The following is a 14,492-nucleotide window of genomic DNA, read 5'->3' on the forward strand; positions in this document are numbered from 1 at the left end:
TTTTATGGGTATCAGTGTGAAGGTGTCAAATCTCTTGGAACTGGAGTTACAGACAGTTGTGACCTGCCATGTGTGTGCTGGGAGTTGAACCCGGGTCTTTTGGAAGAGCAGACAGTGCTCTTAACTACTGAGCCGTCTCTCCAGCCCAACCCATTTTTTTGTTGGGTGGGGATGAACAAGACAAAGGCTGCATGGGATCTCCAGTTACTACGATGACAACCAGGGATGCAGTCCCCGACATGGATGCCCAGCCCTTTATTGATTCAGACCGCAGCCAGCTGAGGGGTGCAGTCAGCTCCTTCCACTGTCAACAGATACCACGCTTAGGGCAGGCGTCATCAACCACTCTGAAAGCCTGTTATCTCCCAATGCCTTCTTCCCAAGATAGGCTCTGCTCTTGGTAGGAGATTAGACCACAGGGTAAAATGCTGCTCTGCTGTTAGTAGGTCGCCCACACTCCGGTGACTGGCCTCCTCCACAGACCTGCAGCAGTGCCAATCGGACTCGGGATTATTAAAAAAAAAGAGAAAAGGCCACCAAGCTGGGAGCTGACGTGTTGGGGCTATCTGGGGGGATTGGGAGGAGGAGCTGGGCGTGCATATGATGAAGGCGTGTTGTGTACACATGTAGGAAACTGTCGGAGAACACATACTAAATGTCACTGGATGCTTAGGTTTCAAAGTTTGGCTAGGCTTGGTGGGATAAATGCAGGAAATGGCCTTAGTGTTCCTTCGATCCTGTCACAGGACTAGGTTGATCCTAGTCTCCAGTGAAATGACAGGGAGTGGGAGTCTCCGGGAATTCCTGTTCCGCCTCTCTCCCGTCCTCTGCCCACATGGACGGGGCTCCACTCGTTTTTCTGACAAGTCTCTCAGATGTCAGTAGCTACCCAGCAGCAGGCAGTCCCGAGCTGAGCCTGGCCACTCAGGAAGTGTACTCCTGCCCTCTGGAACTGTAGGTACCACGGCCCCAGTCCATCTGCTTCCCTGCGTCTACCTAGACATGCAGTCACCCAGATGTCGTCTGATGTTACAGAGCTGGCCAAGATGCTCCAAATGCTTGGGCAAGTCTTACACAGAGGTTAGCCACCCTCTTTCATTAGAGTGGGTGGGTGGGGTAGGGGGGGTGGTGGAAGAGAAGGGTATATTGGATCCCTTGGGGTCCCCAAACCAAAGTCCAGTCTCCATGACAGAACAGCAGGAGCTCTGAGCTACCGGACCACCTCCCCAGCCTCAAACTGGCAGGTGTAAACCCTTCTGTATCAGGCTCCCCTAGTAGCTGGGCCCACAGGTGCATAATCTCGGCAAAGCTTAACTGATTAACATACACACACAAACATAACTGTGTGACTGGGCTTGGTGGTGCACGCGTTCAATCCTACCACTAGGGAGATAGAGGCAGGTAGATCTCTGTGAGATCAAGGCCAGGCTGGTCTACCGAGTTGAGCTTCAGGAAAACCTTGTGTCAAAAGTAAATAAAAATGAGTTATATGCAGGACGACACCGGCTGTCCTGCTCCATCACTCTCTGCCTTATTCCCCGGGAGACAGGGTCTCACTGGACTTGAAGGTAGGTCAGCAAGCCCACCCCACCATCCCAGCCCAGTAAAAGTGCTGTGAGCGCATAAGTGACCAAGCCAGGGTTTTCACTTCGTGTCTGAGGATTTGAACCCAGATCCCATACTTGCAGCAAGTGCTCTTATCTGCTGAGCCATCTCCTCAGCCACTTAAATGATTTAGAAGGAATAATGGGAACTGGTGAGAGGGCTTCGGGTGGGGGGAGGCTGGGGTAAAAGAGCTTGCTGTGTAAGCCTGGAGACCTGAGTGCAAGGCCCTACGTAAAGGTGGGAAGAGCACGGATACTGCAGAGTTGTCCCCCAGATGGCCACATGTATGCCATGACACATCCTGGATGCTCACCCTCAGACAGTGCATACATAAACATAACAATGTATAAGTCCATTTAGTGGGGATTCCTTTTTTGGTAAACATGAAATAGTTTGTTTGATTTTTTTTGAGACAAAATCTTACTGTGTAGCCCAGACTGACCTCAAACTCCTATGTCGTTGAGACTGACCTTGAACTCCTGATCCTCTTGCTTCCACTCTCAAATGCTGGGATTCTGGGCGAGCACCACTGTGCCTAGCCTTTCTTTTATTAACAATTCACCAAGTGGAAAGGTGTTTCCAGTTAAGCTCTGGACATGAGAAAATACTAAACAAAGTATATCTTAAGGTTTATTTTTCAAAACACTCTTCTTAAATTCATCAACAGATGGGGTATTTGAAATGCAAACCAAAGTTATTAATCCCAACCATGGGTTTTGCCATACCTATTGCTAGCTAGTAAATTCAAAACTACTGTTACCAAACACTCAAAGGCAAGTGAGTTAAATCATCTTAATCTAAGCAATACAGTCTGTGAGGCCTACATAGTATATCTGAGGCCAGCCAGTTTACAAAGTGAGGTCCTGTCTCTCCTCCTATATGTATTTCTCTGTGTCTGTCTGTTTCTCCCTTTTGTTTTTTTTAGGACAGGGTTTCTCTGTGTAGTCCTGATTGTCCTGGAACTTGCTCTATAGACCAGGCTGGCCTTGAACTCACAGAGATCCAGCTGCCTCTACCTCCTGAGCGCTGGGATTAAGGCATGCCCTACCACATCCAGCCATCCTCCAAATGTATTTCAATAATGAAATAGCTAACCACTTCTTTCTATACACCAGAGGAATTAAAACTAACTTATTTTCTACTTTACTAATGGTAAAATAAAACTAGCTTGTGTGACTCAGGGCAATCATTACTAGCAAATCTAAAACCTCGTCATCTCAGTCAGAGTGGGCGACAGCAGGTAGGCCAGCCTTGAAACTCTCCTGATCTTTAGCGGCTGATCATGGCTTTACAGAGAACACATGCTAGCGTTTACCATGAGGAGTCAAAACACTGCCTGAAAGCCTGTTCCTTCCCCTCAGGGTGAGCAGGTGCCAGCTTACTGGGTAATGGATCCAGCACACTCCATGTCGAATGTTGTCTTTGTACTGCCCCTTGAAGATCAGCCTCCCGTCGGTGTCAAACTCCTGGGCTGGTCCATTCAGCTCGCCGTCCACGTAGGTGCCTTGGAGGACACCTCCATCTTCATAGGTGTAAACGCCCTGACCCTGCAGGGCATCATCCACATAGTATCCCTCCAGGGTGCTGTGAGGCAAAGGGGAACAAAAAGTACAGTCTGATGACACCATGCTACAGGCCCCCTCCTTGTTGGCTCCCCCCTTCCACTGTGTGGGTCTCAGGGATCAAACTCAGGTTGGCAGGCTTGGTGGCAGGCACCTTCACCAACTGAACCATTTTAAAATAAAGGACCAGGTCCAAGAACCCACAGGCCAGCTCTGTTCCAACCCTTATAGGCATTCAGGACAATACCTGGAATTTCCATAGACTGATGGTTAGACAACATGGCAAAAGATAGATAAATGGCTGGAGAGGTCAGCTTTTTGGTTGGGTATTTACCTAGCATGCCCAAGGTCCTGGGTTCCAGAAAGCCTTAACCCAAAATCTCTTGATTCCTATGAATCTTTTTTTTTTTTTTTGCTCTTTGCTGAAGGAGAGACAGAAGGAAAAAGCCACAGGTTGGGCTGAGAACAAGTCTCACCTACCCAGGTCTCTGTGGCCAGGCAGATGCCCATCTTACACTGGGCACAAGCATTTCTGCTCTTACACTCCAATACTGCTCACTTCGCTTCTCTCGGAGGCCTAGAATTCACTGGCAGTTCTTGAGGCCATCTTGGATGGCTTGAATACAGGGGTCTTCATTCACGCAATATGGCTTAGCTTATGCAAATGGCAATCTTACTATGAAGTCATTAACATTGTATTCTACACTGCTCCACTCAGAAGACTCTCCTTTGCTTCCCTGGGAGACAGATGAGGATTTATTTTTGTTACACAATCACGCATCCCCTAGTGACAGTGGCAGACTCTGAAAAATGTGTCATTAGATAATTTGTCATTGTATGAACATAAGCACATACACACAAATCGAGACCCTAAAGCTGCTTCAACACCCAGGAGGACTTTTGTGGCACATGCTGTTCATGGAGTTGTGTGTGTGTGTGTGTGCGCGTGTACTCAGCTGTACACGAGTGCTCATGTACAAGACCATGTGCTCACGTACACTATCACGGACCATGGCGTGAAAGAGAAAGATTGAAGGCTCAACCCATTAGCAGCCTGAGAGAGGCTGGGCCCTATGGTGCTGGACCAGGAGAAAGCTCGCAGAATGTTCACGGCAGCTTCACCCTTCTTTTCCTACCTCCGTCCTCAGAAAATACATTTGGAAGTTCAGAAATATGGTTTCTGCCAAATGTCCTTGTGCAATGGAAGCAAGTTTACCAAAAATTCCATGTGGAACAAAAGAAAGGGCGGCTCAAATCATTTAAAAAACTTAAAACTGTAAGGGCCAGCAGTACAGCTCAGTAGGTAAAGGCACTTGCCACCAAACCTGAGGGTCTGAGTTTGACCCCCTGGACATATATCACGGAAGGAAAGAACCAACTGAGGCAAGTTATACTGACTTCCACACACAGGCCTCAGCACCTACACTGCCCTACGTATAACACGGGTGCACAAAACTAAACAGATGTGCTCGAAAAATTAAAAAACCAAACCTAAGATGCTCAGGAACAAAGAGCAGCTCTTCTTCCAGATTCAGCCAGCAAGCACTTTGAGGCGTGCTCTCGACGTAGTGAGCACCGCCCAGAGTACACGCAGCCTGGCAGAACCTGGTGGGGAGCACACCCTGCTAAAGGGCCCACAGGATAACGCTGCAGACGGGGTGGGCTGGCCAAACACACGCCTTGCGCCGGGCCGAGCGTACAGTGTGTGCTGGCCTAGACAGGCGTGCACTGATATACCCAGTGAGGAAAGGAGAGTACACATCATGTTCTGGGGCAGGCGGAACAAAGCGAGGTGTGGGGACCCGGCAGGCCGTTCCCGACGAGGCCCAGTAGGGCCTCAGTCTTATGACTGGGAACGATCTGTAATCGTTAAATGAAGTGCACAGCCTGAACAGCGGCAGCTCCCCATTTCATTGTAATTACGCTACTTGTGGTCTCCCGAGGGGATAAATAGATCTCTTTCCCATTTGTTTGTATTATCAATGACAAATAGGCTTATTAAATTCATGGAAGGAATAAAGTATGCTTTAACATCGCCTTTGCATAAATAATCAAAACTCCAAATTCAGTGACGCTGAGTTAATGAGACTCAACTGTCATTAGACTCACACAATTAAAAAGAGGGAGCCGGCTAGTGAAGGATAGCTAATCAACAGGGGTGGCCCGGCAGAGTGCAGGGAGGAGTTGTCAGGTGAGGTAAATAGGCCCAGTGAAGTCTGGACCTCAGACAGGTTATAAACTTCAGCAGGGGTTTATATGTCCCAATACTGAGTGCAAGATATAAATACAAAACTATGTTTTGCTGTCTGAACCAATTTTGTTTTGTTTTGTTTTGTTTTCTGAGACAGGGTTTTTCCGTGTAGCTTTGGCTGTCCTGGACTCTGTAGACCAGGCTGGCCTCGAATGCACAAAGATCTGCCTGCCTCTGCCTCCCAGAGGGCTGGGATTACAGGCATGGGCTACCGTGCTTGGCTGTTGTCAGAACTTTTAATTTAACCAAGTATTCTAAGTTTGCCTTTGCTAGTCCTGGCAACTTTAGAGTTTCAGCAGCCTTCAAAATGTTCCTGTATATATTTGGGTATTATCCCAACAGACAATCATGCCAATGCCTCTCAGGTTCATGATCAAATCTTAAAGGCATACATTTCAGATGAGTTAATAGGGTCCTGGGAGCCCAGTTCAGGTCATCAAGAGCTTTCCCCCACTGAATCACATTTGCTTGGGTTTTTTTTTCCCTACACAGGGTCTCTGTGTGTAGTCCCAGTTGTCTCACTGCACAAACCAGGCTGACCTTGAACTCACAGAGATCTGCCTGCCTCTGCTCCCCAAGATCTGGCATTAAAGGAGGTGCCTCTACACCCAGCGGGGCTGCGCCATCTTGTTTTGATCTCAGTCCCAATTGTTTTCATTGCTTGTGTTGCCTCTTTGCCTGTGAGCCCTTGCTCACTCTCCTCACATGACAAAGAGCTGTTTTCTTCTTTGCCCAGCTGACTTACAGCAGGACAGCAAGGGTCTACAGCTCAGTGAGATCCCAGAGCCCTCACAACTGCATTTTTAGGGATGCAAGAAATTTGCTTCTCTTTCTGCAATAATTTACGAATGGCAGAATTGAATGAGAAAAGGAATAGATACCTTTTATGTTGAAGTACAGTTTTTCACTATGCTTCTCTAAAGTATCTGATTGACTTTATGAAAACAACATTCCTTTTCACTCTCCCCCCTCCCCCACCCACTTTCTTTCCCTCCTCCACCCCCCTCTTTTTTTTTCTTTTTTGTCACAGGGGCTCACTGTGTAGCCCAGGCTGGCTTCAAACACAGGGTCCCTCTGTTCTGTTTCCTTAGTGTTGGGGTTACAAGCTTGTACCACCATGCTCACCTCTGTATTTTACTGTTGTTTATTTTGAGACAAGGTCTCATGTACTCAGGCTGGCCTTGAACTCACTATGTAGCTGAGGATGACTATGAGCTTGATTCTGCCTCCACTTCCCAAGTGCTAAAATTGTAGATGTAGGCCACCATTAATGGCTCCAGCTCTGTTTTAATTTTATTTTTTGATCTGTGTGTGTGTGTGTGTGTGTGTGTGTGTGTGTGGTGTGTGTGTGTGTGTGTGTGTGTGTGTGTGTGTGTGTGTGTTTGTAGGCCAGAAGAAAGTGTGTGATCTCTTGGATCTGGAGTTATAGTTGTGAGCCTTCTAATGTGTGTTGAGAATTGAATGTAGTTCCTCTGAAAAAGCAGCAAAAGTTCTCTTAACCATGGAAGCATTTCTCTAGCCCCAGTTTTAATGTTCTTAACCTGTGTTTCCTTTCAGCATTTTGGCAGACTCCTCAAGATATTAAGACATAACAAAGAAAGGTCTGTGAATTGATTTTTCTGGTAATGGCACCTGAAGCAAACCCTGGACCACTTGGGGGAAGTGAAAACATCAGTTTAATCACATTCCTTTCTACTCACATACACAGGCCTTTTTATTTTTTTAAAATCTTTGTTGTTGTTGTTTTTAATCACAGCTCATTTTGTGAGGGGCCAAGTTTCCAGAAATAATGAAATTAGGAAATATAACTTGAAACAATGGAGAAATTTAGCAGCTTCTCACCCCAACTGATGTACCTGCATTTTATTTGCAGAGAGCAAATATTACTCTCTCTTCATTTGGTGCTTATCTCTATAATATCTGAATATACAAAGGTATTTAGAAACTTTGGCTTTTCTTCATAGTTTGGGTACTGAGAAGTTTCTGCCTCTCTTTTCTCTAGCAGGTATGTCCGACCTGCAGTTTTCGGGGACAGCTATGGATGTGGTCAGTAACAAATCTCAAAAATGTAACACTGCTTTTTTTCCTTTTTTTTTTTTTTTTTTTTTTTTTTTTTTTGTAACTATTGCTTCATGGTTTTCAGGTCTCAATTCATAGGTAAGAACACTATACCCCAATAGCAAGAGGTTAGACATCTGCTGGTATGTCCTCATCAATGCCAGAGTCGAGAAAGAGACTTAAAAAATGAATCTGAATTCTACTTTCAAATCCCATCTCTAACAAATTAGGTTGTGGCTCGCTCTTTGGAGACATGTGCACTATTAGCTAATACTCAGAGCCAGGGAAGGTGAACGAGCCCTAAGCATCTGCTAAAGCTACTCCAGCCAACCCCTTCAGCCCTCAGAGGTGGGATGGGCAAGCTGAGCAAGGCCCCTTCTATAGTGCGTCTGGCCGTACGCATGGATATGCTCGCGAGTGCATGCGTGCACATAGCTGTCCGGATAAATTCTAATCTGTTTTCAGCTCCCGGGAACTTTACCATTGTCATGTTAAAGTGTCAACTTAAGGAAAAGGGTCATAACGCATAGATGATGTCATGGATGGCGATTCTGCACTCAAGGAGCCTCTCCTTAGGTGAGGAGGGGAAATAAAAGCCTTTTATAAAAACATACATTGTTGAATGAACACAAAAAGAATCAGTCTTGGCAGAGAGTAAAGACTGACACTTTCTGGAAAAAAAAAAAAGCTATGATTAAATTGCCATGGAAACGGAGCAGGAGAGTTACCTTCTGGACATAGGGATTCTGAAAGAGGCAGCATTGAGCTCATGCCTCGAAAGAAACCCCTGGGGACCCAGGGGGCATTGTCTTTGTGCCTGTGTGTGTGTGCATACAATGTGTGTGCGTATACATACGATGAACGTGCCTGTGCACTTGGGGATGGGCACGCCACGGCAGGTGCACGTGGAGGTCCGAGGACAGCGTTGGCTGCCTGTTCTTGCCTGCCACTTTTTGTGATGTCACTGGGCTCCGTTATAGGTTTTGAACTGGGTGGCCATGCCGCTGGATCTGGCCTAGCGGAATGTCACTAGACAGAACCACCCCAGGCTCAGCACACCTCAGGTTGGCTTCCGCACAGCCACCACTGTCATTTCTGGTCACCAAGGCCTTGCCTACATGTTGGGGTGACTCTCACCTTTTGCATGAGGTCTACACAAGCTAAATTAATTAATTAAATTCTTGGGTCTGTATCATTTTTTTTCCTTTGAGAGAGTTGGGGACCCCACCCCCAAACAAAACAGCACAGCGACGCCACCTGCCGTCAAAGAAGAAGAACTTGCCGCGTCCGTTCTTCTCTCCATGCACGAAGTTGCCCTCAAACCTGTCTGTGGAGGAGTAGGTGACGGTGCAGAAGCCGTGTGGTAACCCATCATCATCCAGATGCCCTGGGGAAAGAAAAACACAGGGCACACATTAACACCAGCCATGCCATGTGGCCATGGTCAGACAAGTCTCAGAAACAGCCAACATGCCCCTTTCCTGTGTGAGGGCCAGAAGAGGGAACCAATCGCCTTGCTTCTGAAGTTCCAGATGGTTGTGTGCTCCCCGACCTGGGTGCTGGGAGCTGAACTCAAGTCCCTTTTAAGGGTTCTTAACTGCTGAGCCGTCCCTCCTTCCTGGTCTTGAAAGGATGAAGCACACAGAACTTTCTCACCCCTGCCTGAGGAACACCTGCTCGATGCTTTGTGTACTTCGGGAACTGACTGGTTCATGCAGAAAGGCCTGGGGCACATATGCAGACATAGGGCATGCCTTTTCCCTGGGACTGGGATGTATTATCGGTTGGGCCAGCTGCATCGCTGTGTACCACTTTCCAAGTTCCCCTATAGTACTCAAAAGGAATGTGCCCAGCTGCTCATCTTCAACTGAAATGTGGCTCAGATGGCACTGAGTTACAGTCTGATTGTCACGTACACTGTCTTTGCAGTTCTTCCATGTTGTAAGCATGAGTATGATTTCATAGGTTATCCTGGAGTTTGGCACTGACCACTTGTAGAATCTCGGACCCTCCATTTTATTTGACATTCACACAACAAAGGAAAGGCACGTGCCTAAAACATTATTACTGAGAGCTTTTCTTAGCTTAACCTTAAGCGAACCCTAAGTGCTGGACTTTATAAAAACCATCTCTGCCGTGAATGTTAAACGGTAGTCTGTCATGCTCCATATGTGTCAGAGCGATGACACTGTAAGTGGAGACGAACGTGCCCACGCTGCCACTCAAACAGTCATCCTGGACTCCAGGAACAGTGCTTACAGTGATTCACCTTTGACCTCCTGTGATTCCTGGTTACAAACTGCCCAAAGCACCTTTCTTCCCACATGTTTCACAAACCCCAGGAGCCCCCAGCCCATCCACAACTAGTATCCCCAGTTATCTGGGTGAGTAGATTTTACAAAGCTGAGTGAAAATAAAGGCAGTAATTACCCTCCTGGCTTCTCCCCTGGGTTAACAACCTGGATCATGGGTGAAAATATGAAATACTAAAATGTGGCTTCCAGATGGCCCACTGGCATGAAAACACAAACCGTGCCACCACAATGAATTCTTTAATCACCTAAAAATTTTATTATAAGATGATGAAGAACCAGGCCCAGGACACAACTCATTCGTAGGGTGCTTAAACAGAATGCCTGAGAACCCAAACAACACCCAGCCCTGCAAAATTAAAAAAATAAATAAAATAAAATAAAATAAAATAAAAGTAGAAGGCTGTTGTCTCTTATAAGAGATGATAAGCAATCATAAAGAAAATCGTTCTTTATATTATCAGTTACTGAAACATGCAATAACAGCAAAAAAAATACATTTTATCACTCTGACTTTACAAGGGATGAGCTACCAAGAACACAGTATAACAACACATGCCACTATTTATTTGTTTACCATGTGGATGTGTGTGCCTGGTTGAGTTCATACATACCACACACATGTAGCTTTCAGAGGCCAGACGGGCCCCTGGAGCCCCTGGACCAGGGGTTACAGGTGGGTGTGAGCCACCAGGGGGGTGCTGGGAACCTAACTGGGTCCCTAGGGTCCCGGGCAAGCACAGACAGTACTCTCAGCACCCCAGGGCTTTGAAAAGACACATACGCATTTAAATATATGTTCCTTTCTTTTTGAACACAAACTTTTCCTATGAAAAGGCTCAGGAAAATCAATGGTCAGCAGGGAACTAGTCCAAATTTGCTTTCTTCAGGTAGAAAGAAATTACATCATGTAATCCTAACGGAGTCACAGGAAAGAATTTGGACAACTATTCTCTTACTATCCACTGATGACGTCAAATTTACTTTCTTCTCTTTTAATAAAAAAATACTCAATATCGAGCCAAAAGCTTTCTCTTACGGAACATTGAAATAAATTAAATGTAGCCATTAACATGCCTATGGATTTAGTGTCCTACTTTTGATTTAGGTGGAGATATAAGAATAATTGGGTTAGTCTCTCAGGAGAGTAATTACTGATGTGCGGGAAATACTCCCACAGTAGAAAAAGGTTCACACTCTTTAAACAGTGACTGTTGCTAATAAAACTGTTTTCTACTGTAAACCAAGAGAAACATGATGATAAACGTGAACACTGAAGGGGGAAGAAAGCCAGTGGGATCCATCCCATTTTCCTTCCTCCCTGGCCTATTTCTGAATCAAACACTGAAGGTGTGCTACCCTCCGCACTGAACTCAAGACATTAAGGGAAAACGGAAGGTGTCCCTGTACCGAAAGCAGGAGGAAGTCAGCTCTGACCCCAGGGGAGAGGACAATGAAAAGCTCACCCCTGTTCCACGACTGATCTGTGTGGACCCCTCCTGCAATGAGCCCACAGAGAAGGCACCCCTTCACTGTTTCCTGGGGGATCCTGAATGCCATCCACTTCTCAGGGGACGCTGTGCATTGAGGAGGTGGCTGTTCACTGCTAGCCTGTCTGCGCATGAAAGTTCTGAAACCTGTGAACCCTCAGCAGGATTTCCATCTTGTCTTGGTTTGTTTTGCATCCTTCGGTGTAAGCCATGAAAAGATTAGAAATGAGACAGCGTCCGAAACGTCCACACTTACTGTAGTTTTCCAGGCAGTGTGAAACTGCTGAGTAACTAGCCCAAACATCAGCAGAACCAAACAGGCTGGGCGTGGTAGCGAAAGCTTGCCACCCTACAACCGGGGAGTGGAAGATCAGGGCAGCCTCAGCAGGTAGCAAAGTCAGGCCAGCCTGGGCTGTGTAACATTGGGCGTCTGACACAAACCGCAACAGAACCGAATGAACCAACAGCCCCAATCAAAACAACAGCAACAACAACAACAAAAACCAAACCCTTGCAAAACAGAAAAACCAAGGGAAGAAAGAGATTTACTTTGTAACAATGCTGCTGTTTTTGAGAGATCCTGGCACGTTTCTTACTCAAAGGCTGCTAGGACGGCAAGGTTATGCGGTAGCTCAGCCTCAGAGGCCAGCCTAACCGAGAGGAGGTCTCTATATCCAGAGAAAACAACCGTGAGGCTACTGTTCTGAGAACTGGGGGGTTGGGCTAAGTGCTTTGTTACCTCTTTTAAAGCTTACAACACACTGCCACGTGACCCGCAAGAGCCTGCTGACCACTCTAAATGCCTGCGTGATTGCTGAAAGGCCCCCACATCAAGCCCACCAATTCACTCTCTCTCTAGAGAAAGGCCCACAAGTTGGGCGCTCGTTCTCCATGTCGAGGTAGCACCTCTAAGAGCTGGAGAGGTGGTGTTAAAGTAGCTTTCTGTTCTATCCGGCACCACACCGGCTACTGGCCAACGCCTGCAACTCCAGCTCCATGGGTACCACACCCTTTCCTGCCCTCACAGGGCACCAGCATACACATAAATAACAGGAGTCATTACAAAAGAAAGTGAGGGCTGGGTGGTGGCACATGCCTTTAATCCCAGCACTCCAAAGGCAGGGGCCGGTGGATCTGGTGAGTTCGAGGCCAGCCTGCTTTACAAAGCGAGTCCAGGGCAGCCAAGGCTCTGTTATACAGAGCAACTCGGTCTCGAAAATTCAAAGGGAGTGGTGCGCAAAGAAAGTGAAAGAGAAACTGTTTAGGCGAACGAAGAGGACTAAGGGAAGTATGAAGCAATATATTCAAAGTGCATTAGGTACTTGCAAGAAAATAACCTTTATCCCAGTACCCAAGTTTGATAAAAAAAGAAAACATATTAAAAAAATAAATGTTTCTAGTTTTATGACCATGTAAATGACTGTGCACTATTGAGCCAATGGTGTCCTGTGATGACCTGTCTCCTCTTTTCAACTTAAAAAAAAAATTACCTTAAAACACACACACACACACACACACACAATCTACTAGCAACGCTTAGGCTCCTTATAGAGGACTGCTGACATTTTCAACACCATATCCTGGTCGAAAACTCCCTTGCCTGCACCGCCTAACTCAGTGTAGAAACTCTAGCCCTTGCTGAAGACTACAGAATGCGCCGAGTCAGCCAACCACCTTCCAGGCCAGTTCCCACTACACAGAAGGTGGGCACCAGGCCCAAAGAATAGGCCAAGTTCACTGGAATGGCCGCTTTGTGCTAACAACACAGCCCCAGCAAGCAAGGCACGCAGGATCTGTCCATAGAAAGACTGAACAGTAGCCAGAGAGAAGAAAAAGTAATATGCTTAGTTTTTCTCCCCATTTTGTCCTAAGTATCTTTCTCTACTGAGCGAACAGAAAGGTAAGCATTTTCCCCAAAGTCAACTCTGAGCAGAGGAGTTTTGTTGTTGTTTTTTCTTAACTCGGTAAGATGTTGTGATGCTGTGATGTTGGCCTTGGATCAGAGATGGGTCACTGACTGCCTCCCACTTACAGAGATCTGAGAGTGCTGTGTGCACATTTCCCTCAGGACAAGAGACCCTGACCCTTATCATTAATTTTGCTGGCAAAACCCTGCTCCCCAGGGCCCCTCCACAAAAATCCTCTAGGAAGAGGCAAGCTTATTAATGCAGGGAGCATGCCTTCTGTATGATGTGTTCACAGCAGTTCCGAAAGGCTCAGTTGTGAGCTGGGGAGGGTCATGGTTTTGATGTGTGGCCCACGTGGAAAGGGCACACTCCCCAACAGTCAGCGCCCTGTCCCAGGCACACAACAGAGACGCATAAGAGAGACGGGCATGGACAGTACGGGGGCTGTTAATAGAAATAACCCTGGCTGTTTTGAGGGGGCGCAGACAGTAGGACATGGAGCCTCTTGTTTTCATCTTGGTCCCTTGTTCTGAGGACTCTGGTGTTTTCCCATTTTGAGTGCTTTCCCTCTTCAATGTCCCTCGTGCATTTCCAGGCTTTTTCTTCTACCCTCACAGCTGCACGTCTGATACCACAAGAGCCACTAGGTGATGGCCTCAGCTCAACTTCCCCAGCAGAGACCTGGCTGTCCTTCTCCGCCCCCCAGCCTATGCTCTCCGCCCAAGGGCCAGCTTCCCTTCCCAGCTTCCCCCTTGCCTTCTTTTCAGCCTCATGCCTCAGCTGAAGTAAGAGTATTTTCCGGTCAGGGCCGAACCTCTCTCACCTTCGCTTACCAAGCCCCTCTCTCAGCTCAGTTCTGCCACCTCTTCAGTGAAGTCTTAGCCCATCCACTCCTCTAGGCTGCAAGGAATTGTTAGCCTCAAGGTGTGCACACGCATGTCGCTATTCCTCCCTCCTTCCCCGCAATGTGGAATTTACCAACAGGCTGGCTGGCCTCCAACTTGCAGCAATCTCCCACCTCAGGCTCCCAAGTGCTAGGATAACAGGTGTGGGTCACCGTGTCTGGCAAAAATGTTCCATTTATTTACTCGTGTTACATGTATTTATTTATTACATGCACAGGTAAGCTCAAGCCTGCCACAAATAGGGAGACTGGAGGACAACAAGCATTTTTTTCTCCTTCTTCCCCGTGGGTACTAGGGGCTGAACTCAGAATGGCAGGCTTGGCAGCCTTTACTTATGAACTATTTTGTTCACCCATGTTTTGTTTGGCTTTGTTTTTTAAAAAGCCACACTGATGGCCAGGG

The 14,492-nt window shown here is 46.9% G+C and overlaps 1 protein-coding gene across 1 annotated transcript in view; it reads right to left on the minus strand.

Moving 5' to 3' along the window:
• The window catches only part of Setd7 (SET domain containing 7, histone lysine methyltransferase), a 42,482-nt gene that overhangs the window by 21,742 nt on the left and 6,248 nt on the right, over positions 1 to 14,492 (minus strand). The window contains exons 6-7 of the mRNA XM_055596757.1: positions 8,734 to 8,863; positions 2,988 to 3,189 (exon numbers count right to left, since the gene is read on the minus strand). Of these exons, the coding sequence (XP_055452732.1) occupies positions 2,988 to 3,189; positions 8,734 to 8,863 (332 nt within the window). The remainder of the gene's footprint in view (positions 1 to 2,987; positions 3,190 to 8,733; positions 8,864 to 14,492) is intronic.

This window comes from Psammomys obesus, unplaced genomic scaffold (genome assembly GCF_907164565.1).
Source record: "Psammomys obesus unplaced genomic scaffold, mPsaObe1.curated_primary_1811, whole genome shotgun sequence".
NCBI lineage: Eukaryota > Metazoa > Chordata > Mammalia > Rodentia > Muridae > Psammomys > Psammomys obesus.